The following is a 12,832-nucleotide window of genomic DNA, read 5'->3' as shown; positions in this document are numbered from 1 at the left end:
TTCAGAACTCATTGACTGGAAAAAATATTTTTTCTTTTGTGTCAACAACTTTCTTATACAGTCAACGGTTCAGAAACGCCATGGAAAAAATCATTTATATATTTATATATATATATATATATATATATATATATATATATATATATATATATATATTTCCAATTTGAAATAATGTAAAATACCATAATGGTGGATTGTTTATTTATTTGTTTGTTTAAAACTATATTATTATTTTAAAAATGCAAAAAAAAAAAAAACTTTTTTAAATGTTTCAAAGACACACTTTGCAGATTTTTTTTAGGTTTTTAGCATGTTCTCGTAACATTTTCTCATGACAAAGGAGAAAAAATAGGAAAATTAAGCTCAAAATTGGATTTCTGAGTATTTATTTATTCAAATCGTTGTAACTCAGGGGCAGAAAAATATTGTTCGTTGAGAAAAAGCTTGTAAATTAAAGTACCATCAGCTGTCACGCACCCCATTGTCTGAAATTCGTCCCCCACATTTGACCCCTACCCTGGGGAGTCATATTTTCAATCATTCAAACGGTGCATGATCTCAGATGTGTGATTGTGGCCCTGCAGCGGACTGGTGACCTGTCCAGGGTGTACCCCACCTCCTCCTAGAAGTAGCCAGGTTAGGCTCCAGCAGCTCTGTCACCACAAAAGGGATCAAATGGGTTAAGAAAATGCAAAGGAGTTGAGTGGAGGAGGTTTCCTTTCTTACTTACTTTCTATTCTTTTAAACTCAGTAAATTTCTTACATTCACATTTATAGATAAATTGATTTTTTTTTTTAGAATAGAATAGAATAGAAAATACTTTATTAATCCCTTTGGAAATCATCAGGGAAATTCAGGTACCAGTGTCCGTACAGCACACAAATGGAGTAAAATAACAAAATAAAGTAAAATAGACTCAATATAGCTAAATATGCAAAATAGAAAAAAATAAATAATACAAAAAAATCAACAAAATCATTTATTTATTTATAAGAAAATAGACAACAGCAGTAACTTTATGTACTACAAAAACAAAAATTTAAAATACATTTATTTTGACAGGCTGTAAAGCACCGATGTCAAACTCAATCACACAGTGGACCAATGTCCAAAACACACCTTAGATCGCGGGTCGAACAGGATAAACATTTATTGAACACTAAAACTACATTTTAAAACTTTAAAACTGTAACTTTTTAACATAATTATGAACTGTGATAATGCTAGTGTGAATGCTGGAAGCTGAATTTGACCACTGAAGATGCTGAAATTGATAGATAAAAGCACTGAAGCTAATAGTCAGCTAAAATATTAGCTAAAAGCCAAATTAGCCTAAAAAAAAACTTAGGTTATTCAAAACAGTTAGCATGTAACTTAAATATTAGCTAAACTCCAAAACAGCCAAATAAATCTTAGCAAATGACAAAATAGTCCAAAAAGCTAGTAGAGTGCAAATTTAAATTTAAATTAGTAACTTTTTAACATATTTATGAAGAAGAAAAAGGCACGAATATTATTCCAGAATAAATCAACTTAAACGTCAATATTTTATTCTTCATTAAAAAGTATTTTGTCAAAATGATACAAGTTAGAAATAAGCGTAAGATAACATCGGGTCATTAATAACAATATATAAAATGATCTGGAGGGCCGGATAGGATTACCCGGAGGGCCGGATCCGGCCCCCGGGCCTTGACTTTGACACATGTGCTGTACAGCGTTTCATTTGACACAGAGATAAGGTGGTTACCAGTATAATTTAATAGTCTCTATTGTGGAATCAAAAATCCATGAGCTGCAATAATCATCTGTTGAACCGGCAGAACCAAAACAAAAGAGTCCAGTAATGTGGACTCTAAAAAAACCTTCATTTAAACAATTTATAAATGTATTAAATCATTTAACAATAAAAAAGAAAAGCAAAAAGAACACAATTCTGACTTGTGTGTTGTGAAATGCATGTCACACCCAGAGCAGGTGAGTTTAATGTTTAACCCACATGTCTCTGTTTTTACCGCGATCAGGTGTTGCTTCAGTCGGAGCTCTGATTTAAACAGACCCAGGAGACTGAAGACGCCGTTTCATTAGACCGCTGATGAAGTTCTCAACCTGTCAACTCAGGCTTTAGTCTCAGATCTTTGTGAGCTCAACACAACAGCTCTGTAAACATTTGGTAACATATGCTCAAAGTTAGCTCACAATAATGAGTCAACTGCAGTTTTAGAGGCTTAAATCTAAGCAGACCTAATTACAGACGGTAGTGGATTATATATTTGTACACGTCTGTCTCTACGTGATTTCTATTGGCACAACTTTGGATGTTAACAGCAAAAACTGACTCTGTTGAGAACGTTCAATAATATTTCTTTATCTTTAAACATTCATAAAATATTTCAATCAAAAGACAATATGGTCATTTTAAAAAACTTTATTTAAATAGCCTCTTGCTTGTTTCCTCATTTCTTCTTGCTCTTCTTGTCCTTTGGCTTCTTTTTGTTCGGCTTCTGCGCGCTGGATTTTTGGTAGAGGTAAAGTCCCACCAAACCGAGCAAAGTGGGCACCAGAGCCAAACACAGCAGAGGAAACACGTCGTTGATCATCTTCTGCAGCGGCGTCTGCTGCGACAAGGAAATAACCTCTACATCAAACTCCAGAGCAGCATCACCTGAGGGAGAAGGAGAACACAGACGAGCTGAAATGAAGGTTTCTCCATGCATGGTAGAGCGGTCTTCAGACGGCTTATTTATGGTTCTAACGATATTTATGACGGTTAATATCAAACAATGACCAACAAGATATTGAAGTAGATTGAAGTTCTGAGGCAAAAACCTCCAATTATTTGATATAAGCTAAACTAAAGAGATGTCTTCATATTCGTTCACTGAACTAAAGATCACTGGGTTTAGCTGGATATGCCATTAACTATAACCTTTTTACAAGACAAGTCGAGTCGAGACAAGTGGAGTTGAGACGAGTCAAGTTGAGTGGAGTCCAGATGAGTGGAGGGGAGTCGAGCGGGGTCAAGACAAGCAGAGTCGAGTCCAGACAAGACGAGTGGAGTCGAGACAAATGGAGTCAAGTCGAGACGAGTGGAGCGAAGTTGAGACGACACGAATGAAGTCAAGACGAGTGGAGGTGAGTCGAGACAAGTCGAGTCGAGTCAAGACAAGTCGAGTGGATTCGATTCAAGACGAGCGGAGTCAAGTCGAGTGGAGGTGAGTCGAGACAAGTCGAGTCGAGTCAAGACAAGTCGAGTGGATTCGATTCGAGATGAGCGGAGTCGAGACAAGTTAAGTTCAGTCGAGTTGAGATGAGTGGAGTGGGGTCAAGACAAGCGGAGTCAAGTCAGGACAAGACGAGTAGAGTTGAGACAAGTGGAGTTGAGTGGGGTCGAGACTAACGGAGTCAAGACAAGTGGAGTTGAGACGAGTCAAGTTGAGTGGAGTCCAGATGAGTGGAGGGGAGTCGAGCGGGGTCAAGACAAGCAGAGTCGAGTCAGGACAAGACGAGTAGAGTTAAGACAAGACAAGTCGAGTCCAGACAAGACGAGTGGAGTCGAGACAAATGGAGTCAAGTCGAGACGAGTGGAGTGAAGTTGAGACGACACGAATGGAGTCAAGACGAGTGGAGGTGAGTCGAGACAAGTCGAGTCGAGTCAAGACAAGTCGAGTGGATTCGATTCAAGACGAGCGGAGTCAAGTCGAGTGGAGGTGAGTCGAGACAAGTCGAGTCGAGTCAAGACAAGTCGAGTGGATTCGATTCGAGATGAGCGGAGTCGAGACAAGTTAAGTTCAGTCGAGTTGAGATGAGTGGAGTGGGGTCAAGACAAGCGGAGTCAAGTCAGGACAAGACGAGTAGAGTTGAGACAAGTGGAGTTGAGTGGGGTCGAGACTAACGGAGTCAAGACAAGTGGAGTTGAGACGAGTCAAGTTGAGTGGAGTCCAGATGAGTGGAGGGGAGTCGAGCGGGGTCAAGACAAGCAGAGTCGAGTCAAGACAAGACGAGTAGAGTTAAGACAAGACAAGTCGAGTCCAGACAAGACGAGTGGAGTCGAGACAAATGGAGTCAAGTCGAGACGAGTGGAGTGAAGTTGAGACGACACGAATGGAGTCAAGACGAGTGGAGGTGAGTCGAGACAAGTCGAGTCGAGTCAAGACAAGTCGAGTGGATTCGATTCAAGACGAGCGGAGTCAAGTCGAGTGGAGGTGAGTCGAGACAAGTCGAGTCGAGTCAAGACAAGTCGAGTGGATTCGATTCGAGATGAGCGGAGTCGAGACAAGTTAAGTTCAGTCGAGTTGAGATGAGTGGAGTGGGGTCAAGACAAGCGGAGTCAAGTCAGGACAAGACGAGTAGAGTTGAGACAAGTGGAGTTGAGTGGGGTCGAGACTAACGGAGTCAAGACAAGTGGAGTTGAGACGAGTCAAGTTGAGTGGAGTCCAGATGAGTGGAGGGGAGTCGAGCGGGGTCAAGACAAGCAGAGTCGAGTCAAGACAAGACGAGTAGAGTTGAGACAAGACAAGTCGAGTCGAGACGAGACGAATGGAGTCGAGACAAGTGGAGTTGAGTCGAGACAAGTCAAGTCGAGTGGATTCGATTCGAGATGAGCGGAGTCGAGTCGAGACAAGTCAAGTTCAGTCAAGTTGAGATGAGTGGAGACGAGTGGAGTCGAGACGAGTGGAGTCAAGACAAGCCAATACAGTTTTTTAAACCCCAAAGAGGGAAATCAGCGAGGAATCTGTAGGATTTCTGCACCACAGGGAGTCTGGTCCAACTGCAAAATACACAAGTGAAGAACAAGCAGAGAACGTAGAGGACTCTTGAAATCACATTCTGGTCCAGCGGTAGACCGCCATACCCCGGTCATTTCACGTCCTAACATTAATGCTCAACACTGTACAGTGATCCAGAACTGCCAAGGGTCAAAGGTTACAGCAGGTCACCGGGCTACAGATGTTCATCAACAAATTCAGAATAGTGTTCTGGTGTCCTCTCTCTGTCTCCACCTACACTCTCAGCTCTGTAAAAACAAGTTACTATTTAGTCTGAAGCAAGAACTTACAATACTAGTAACCAGCAACAAGTATTGAGATAAACCTGATTGATCTCCAAGATAGAGATGAAAACAAGTCAGAAAGAGAAATGGAGAACGAAGGGAAATGAACCCGAAATATTCAGGCGTTCTGCTGTGCAGCTGTGAGATCAGTGGTTCTGTCATTAAGATTAATACATTTTAAAAAAGCGATCTTTTATTTGAATAATAATTATTTGATGATTAATTAAAATAGCCTCAATACCACTCGGAATTTAATAACTGGATCTAGAGGATGTAACGTGTTTGTGGAGGAAGACGTGTGGTGAGTACCTGGAATCGTAGGCGGATAACCTTTCTTTCCATATGCAAGGTGAGGTGGAATAGTTGCTTTGATTTTTTGCCTGAACGAGAAAGAATTTATGTTCAGAGTAAAACTTTTACCAACATTTTCTCACATATTCTGAAAACACTATGAACTCCCTGAACCGTCCACATGCATGGAAGTACAAACTAAACTCTCTTTCTTCTGTCTTCAGATCTCTTACCCTTCACACACACCAACCAGGCTTTGTTCCAGTCCTAAAGAATGACAATGAAATCACTATAAAAACTGACAACCACACATCAGAATAAGGATTTTTTTTAAAGATGACCCAGTTATCAACAATAAACTAATTTGTGTTTTGAATTGTTTCAAAGAAATAAATAATTTTACTTACCAGGGATAACAGTCCTCTTTCCCAGTTCGACAAGAAGAGGATCCCGCGACAGCGACGTGTCGATCACCTTTCCATCCATGAGTCTCCCCTGTTCACAGAAACATTTTGATACACAGAAATTGGAGTTAAAAAGATCCTTTACAAGTGAATGTGTTATGCCCTATTATGGATTATTGCAGATTTTTGAAATGATTTTGGACAAATGGCCTTTAATTTAATGTTAAAACATGAAAAGAGAGATGTTCTGTCTAAACCTTAAACAATTTACTTTCTTTTTTTACTATCTTAAAATAGTCTTTGTTGTGAGATAACTTTAGAACAAGAACAAAAAGAAGTTTACTGGCTTTGCAATTGCTTGTTTCTTGTGAAGCAAATGAGGAAAAAAAAAAAAAAAACAGGCTGTCAATCAGCAGGTGTAGCCAGGTAGACAACTTGAATAAAACCACAAAAGTCCTGTATATATATATATATATATATATATATATATATATATAATGTACGTATAAATATATTTTATGTACCGTATTTTTCAGATTATAAGTCGCACTTTCTTCATAGTTTAGCCAAGGGTGCGACTTATACTCAGGAAAATACGATACTGATCTACAGAGATTTTCACCCAAAACCCTCTCTAGGGTTTACAGAGAATGGTCAGAAAAAGAGCAAATATCCAGTGAGCTGCAGTGAAGACTGCTTTTTCATTTTCACGTCTCGCCGTGCAAAAAGTGTCAAAAGTGAGTCCAACCCAGTTCGAGTCAGATGAACCCAATAAAAAGGCCGTACCTACGATGTTTAAAACAAATCTGTAGTTTTAGTTTAAAAAATAAATGCATTATAAGGTAAGTAAAGAAAAAAGAAAAAAAAAACCTCAAAGTGTAAAAAACAGAAAACAAATAAATGAATGAATTATTTCACATATATTTACCATTTTTACTACTTAATAACACATTTGATCATAATTAATGGGTAATTAATAATCAATAATGAAATGCTTGGATAGGAAACCGGTGAACTTGCTAATACGGGAGGTACTTGTACATACAATTGTAGTACCATAAGTAAAAAGTAATACAAAAAAAGACTTATAAAAAGAGGAAAAAGAAGGTGATAATAATTCAAGTACATAAAACAAATGGGATATGTAGAAGTATGAGGCTTAAGGATGACTTTAAATTTATTGCACATAAGTTAAAAGTTCTGTAAGGATTTCTGTAATAATTTATTATAATTATTATTGATTAGAAATTCATTGTTGTTACTTGATCAATATTTTAAAGTGGACTGAAAAAATGAATAATTTTGAACAAATGTTGAAAAATGGACTTTAGAAACTGCGTAATAAAAGTTAACATAACAGATTTTGAATTATATAAACATTTTATCAAACTCTATATTTCCTTTATTTATGAGTCATGTGGCTAATATGGTTAAGACCAATTATCATGTTAAGAAAAAAGCATAATTTTCCTTCCTAATCAATTTATGAAATCTCAAAGATATCGCTGCATTTTTATGATTTCTTTTGTCTTTTACTCTGATTTATTGGTGGATTTGCTTGAAATAAACCAATAAAACATTCGAGTAAATAGCAATAAAAGTCATAGGTTTAATAATTGAGAAGAAAACTTTAATTTATTGTATAAAACAGAAGAAGTGTTTTGGATTATGAAAATTGCATACTTTAATTGTTTTAAATTAGCTCCTAGTTTGACCAAGAACACCCTAAATGTGATATAAAAGTATCTAAAATGAGAGTTTACATTTGATTATCTGTTTGATCCCTTTTAGGTTTGTTTTAGTTTCCCGGGGTTCCTGGCGGACAGACTGCAGTGAGTGCTGACGTGTTGCTCCATCTGTGTGGTGAAGGACTCCGAAAACGTGGAGAAACGCGCACGCTCGGTCCCTTTACGCACAGAGGAACCCCGGCATGCCTCCTCTGCGGCCGAGCCTCTTCCCTGCAGCCGCAGACCGGAGGCATCGGGCTCCAAATGCTCCACGCAGGAGCCGCCTCGGAGCGGCGCGTGCCCCGTTCGCGCTCACGCGGAGGAGAGACGGGATGAGTGTTCCGTTACCGTGTAGTGGATCTGCAGGGTGTCTCCCATGCTGGACAGTAGGGAGCAAGTTTCGGGCCTCTCCTAAAGTTCACAGGAGACGTGGTTTAGGCTCGGAGCGGCCGCTCTGCCGCATCGTGACCGTGTTACGCAGGAATGCGCGTGTTCCGCTCACCACCGTCTCCACGCTGAGCTCCTCCACGGTCTTCTCCGCGAGCCCGCAGGTGAGAGCTGCAGCCAGGAGCAGCAGGAGCAGATTCTTCATGCTGGAGTTGTGAGAAAGAGCCGCCAGTCAACAGCTTCCGCGTGAGCTTCCGTGGACGCGCTGCGCCCTGACCGCCCAGAATGGAAACGCTGATGTGTTGTAAACGCCGCGATAAGGACGGAGGTCTGTGGACGACGTCCCAACACCTGGGTGGCTCCAGAGCCCGCCTTAAGCATTCCGCCAGCAGCATCCCATCCTAGCAGGCGGCGCGCGGCGGAGGCGCTGGGGGGCGGTGTGCCGAGCAGCCTCCGCGCGGAGCCACGCGCTCCAGATCCCGCTCGCGCGCTCCACTCCACAGCTGCCACGTCGCCGCTCGTCCTCCTCACGACGGCGGGATTCACGTTCTGACCTGGATGCTGCGTAAAGCGAGAGTTTGTTCAAATGGTCACTTAGTGTAACACATGGGAAAGGCGGGTTATTATGTAAACAATGTTTCTGTAAGTCTGACAATAAGGGAAAATCATGATGTAAGTGTCCAAGTCACACAGAAAACTAGGACTTGGTATTGGTTAGAATTTCCAAAAACGAATCGATTTGATTTTTTTTAATTCTTACGATTCTTCAATTCAATTTTGAGTTTACACATTTGTTTAGAAATACATTAATAATCTACTATTTGTTTTGAATACATTCATATTAATCTGATCCAGTTCACATCCTGTAAATGTATCAGTGAAATAATGAGATTGTTAATATCATCCAGAGTTACATGGATTCTCTAAAGGAGAAGTTCTAACAGAAATGTTCAGATCATTGGAAACATTGTTCTGCTTCTCCTGGAGGACGTTTCAGTTTGGACACTAGGTGGCGATCGCGCTATAGCATTACACTTTATTTAATAATAAGAAGAAAGTACGAGCAAAAAAAATGTTTTAGACCACAAATAGTTAGGTTAAAAAATATTTCCTTAAAAGAGAAAATTCACAAAAGATATTAATTTAGTCAGAAATGTATGTTTAGGTCTGACCGAGCGTTAGCATTAGCCATCCTATGGGAAATTCTATTAATTGTTAGCATAAAGCTAAAGGACTTTACCTTTATGTGCTAAATCAATTTATATTTTAATGAATCGATTATTGCTCTGTTAAGCTTAAATCGATTCAAATCGATTAATCGATTTTATGAACCCAGTCCTATAGAAAGCATATAATTTTTAAATCTATAAGTTTAAGTCCATATTCACCATTGAGTGTTTGATAACAAAACCGTTCCCTCCAGAATTTGAAATAAAAAACAATTAAACTAAAGACCAACTTCAAAATCCTGTTTTTTTGTGTTTTTATATTTTGTTTTTGTGTCATTTTTCTCAAAAGGAGAAGACAATTATGCAGAAAATTAAGATCAAAACTGCTTTTATTGTTATTTTTTTTACTTTTTATTTTTTGTTTTCACCACAACTGATTCATAACAAAAACATATATAATAGAAATGGAGGAATTGTACACATAAGTACATAAAACTTGGAGTTCATCTATATAAATATTGTTTCTATTAAACCATGGCACTGCCAGGACAGACTCTTCTTGGAAGGGGCTGTTCCCCACTTTCATACATGTGAACAACCCACTGGTTTTCATGGATTAGGAGGGGCTGGTGCTCCGAGAGCAGAGTTGAAATGAGTGAATAGTTTAAAATACCACTTAAGGTTTTTTTTCATGAGGAATTAACATTATAAAACACGTCAAAGCTTAAAAAGGTTCATTTTGCAAGATATAGGTCATTTAACTCCTGCTGCTCTGCAGAAACTATGTCCTAGAAAACAAAACAAGATTTTTGACTTTGACTAAAAACGGCATAATAATAATTAAAAGACCACTGGGATCACTCTGAAAATAGATCAAAAGATGGTGTGACTAATGTTAGTCTTCCTGTGTGGTAGCTCTGTACGGAGCTAAATTGAGACCGATATAATTTGAAACTCAAACAAAAAAAATGTTGGTGTTTGGCCCAAAAAAAAAGTACAATGTCGGAAACCTTCTGCTATTCTAAGATAAAATTAATTATTTTCATCTTCAAAATGTTTTGTTTTTTAGTTTTCAGAACTCAAAATTTCAATTTTTAAACATTTCTTTTCTCTTTCAAATCCTCTTTTTCACTTTTGAATCAGAAAAATTCAGTTTCAAAATGTTTTGATTTTGATCGGTCCTTCATGTAAGCCAACGGGGCCAAAAATTTGGAAATTGAAATTTTCATATTCAAAAACGAAAAAGTTCTGAAACCTAAAAAATAGCATTTGAAGCCGAAAATAATTATGTTTATTTTAGAATAGAAAAAAGTTTTTAACATTTTACATATTTTTGGCCAAACACCAATATTCTTTTCCATTAGTTTTATTTGGGTTTCAAATAATATTGGCCCCAATTTAGCTCCGTAGAAGTGTCCCTCTAAAGTTATGAAACGTCTTCAACCTTCTTTTACAGAGTAGAAAAAACGTAAAAATGAACATGATCCAGTTATTAGTTTAATATGTTTAAATGAGCAACAGGAACAAACTCGTTTTCCACTCTGGGATTTCCTCAGTCTGTCGGATTTACAGATCTAATCCATTTCAAACACGGATCCAAAACATTTTTATGGTCATTTTTTACTGTCATTCATTTTCAAGGACTCCTTAACAAGAATTGTCTTAACAAGTTTGACAAAAGAGACATTTGTTTCATCTGTTCACTATAGGTTCTCTATAGTTCTTGCTTTCAGCCACAGAAACTTTTCGCGGTGACCTGCCAAAGTACACAAACCTGTCCTTAAACCCGCGTTTCCCACTGAGATAGGCTATCGTGTCAAGACCACAGACGGAGGTTTAGCATTAAGTTCAGTCGCTAACTAAAACAAACAGGTATTGATAGGAGTTTACAGAGTTTGCAGACCGCACTACTGGCTGGATAAAACACTTTTTGTTGCTAGAATGAGTTAATCATTCCGGTTTTTGCTCCTAAAAATCAACAAAAACAACAAATTCTACCACTTAAGGTGCGATAGAGGCACTGATGAATTCTGGTGCTGGTTAAAGAAGATATTTACTTTCTGCTGAGGCTCCATTTTAACTTAATTCTTGCAACAATAATCTGTTTCTGTCTCTATCATGTCAAGTTGAGAAAAGCCTGAACTGAAACATTACCATGCTGAAGGTTTTTAGGAGCACAAGCAAACTCAAAGATGCTTTTAAGTTTCAACGATTCACCAGGTTTATTTGAGCTAAACTTCAGCCGCCCGTTTCACACACAAACTCATTCTGTATTTCCTAATGTCCATTTGTGGTAGTTTTCTAAAGTACTTTTATCCACATCTACAGACTAAAATATGGCAGAAGAGTGATGTTAACATCCTCATTATTGCCTATGCACTCTGGATTTCTCTATTAAATAAAACTTTTAGTAAAAAGGATAAAGTCAGGTGGATATATATATATATAAGCACAAATACTTTAGTTCTCTCTAATATTGGATTTGAAGAAAAATGCAAGTAAATTGAATAAATAATTAGTTTTGGTTATTTTTTATTTTAGGTTAGTTTTTTAGTCAGACAGCTGAGTAAAGTTATGGTAAATGTCTAACCTATTAGAATACTTCAGTCTCATTTACATTTACAATATATTTTTCTGATAATTAGACTCTACACTAACGTCATGTTTATGTTTGATCGTAAAATAGAACAACAATGATGCCACACCAGTCATAATGATAACAAATTCATGTTTGACTTATTGCATTTTTATTTGAAGTAAATCTGCTGCATCAGGAGGATCTAATTTGATACAAGGGTGCATTTTATTTTAAAAGGAACTTGAACAAGCAAATAAAAAAAGTTACATTGATAATAAATAGAAAATATCACTGTTTTGTAAATGTTTGAAAACTACATTCTATAAACAAATGGCTTAATGGCTACAAAAATATAAATAAAGCATCTTTTTACATGGTTGAAGGGTTTTTGTGGCTCTTCGGCTCTTTCGGTCGGGAGGACACTGGTCCATACGGCTCTTATTTAGGTAAAAAAGCTGCAGACCCCCTGCTGTAGGAATACGGACTTCATTTATGTTTCTGTACCTATGAATCCATTCATTTATACCGTGGATCTTAAATACTACAGTTCTTAATTTATAACATTGTTTTAATTTTCTATAAATAATAATTGCTTTTTTCATCAGCACATACAAGATCCTTTCAAAATAAAACAAAGATGTTATCCAAGAGGCTTTGAGGAAGCATAATCAGACAAATCCGTATCATTCAGAAACCAGTGAACAAATGTATAACCTCTGAAGAGAACTGAAAACGTGAGGTTAGAGTTTTACATAAATGAGCGAAAATGAACTGACATCATGTGGGGGAGTGAATTTCAAATTGGGTGTCTGAACGTTCTCCCTTGTTATTAGTGCGGCGTACAGACGGGACAGAGATCCGAACAGATGAGGAGAAGAGTGTGTGGGCAGATGGGTGAGTGGGAGGAGATCGTCGAGGGATGAGGGGGCGAGTTTGGGATTGTCCTTGTGAGTGAGAAGCATCGTCTAATTTTTGATAAGTTTGTGTGAGTGATCCTGATGGCTAATGATCGGTCCAGCAGGAGGGTGAGAGAAATATCACTGAAGGTTTCAGATCAAGAAGGATTGAGAGCTGACAGGCCATCAGAATCCACAGCTGGAAGGAGATCACTGGTCCTTCTTCTAAAGCAGTCAGTAGAATGCTAATTGAGATTATTGCATAACAGAGTGGCAGAAAGCTGAGAAGCCAAGGTTTTCTTTTATTTTTTTCAGGAACCTTGAAG

General features: G+C 38.0%; 1 protein-coding gene across 1 annotated transcript; it reads right to left on the bottom strand.

Annotated features, from left to right (window-relative positions):
• Window positions 1–2,413: 2,413 nt before the first annotated feature.
• On the bottom strand, window positions 2,414–8,264 carry LOC112144945 (peptidyl-prolyl cis-trans isomerase FKBP11; the record flags this gene model as incomplete). The annotated part of the gene is given in 6 exon segments (XM_024269851.2): window positions 2,414–2,666; window positions 5,364–5,434; window positions 5,579–5,612; window positions 5,753–5,840; window positions 7,825–7,887; window positions 7,979–8,264. Coding segments are annotated over 6 exon segments (555 nt in total). The 3' UTR covers window positions 2,414–2,457.
• Window positions 8,265–12,832: the final 4,568 nt, after the last annotated feature.

This window comes from Oryzias melastigma, linkage group LG5 (genome assembly GCF_002922805.2).
Source record: "Oryzias melastigma strain HK-1 linkage group LG5, ASM292280v2, whole genome shotgun sequence".
NCBI classification, from domain to species: domain Eukaryota; kingdom Metazoa; phylum Chordata; class Actinopteri; order Beloniformes; family Adrianichthyidae; genus Oryzias; species Oryzias melastigma.
Note: the sequence above shows the minus strand (reverse complement) of the source record. Positions and strands in the feature narration are given on the sequence as shown.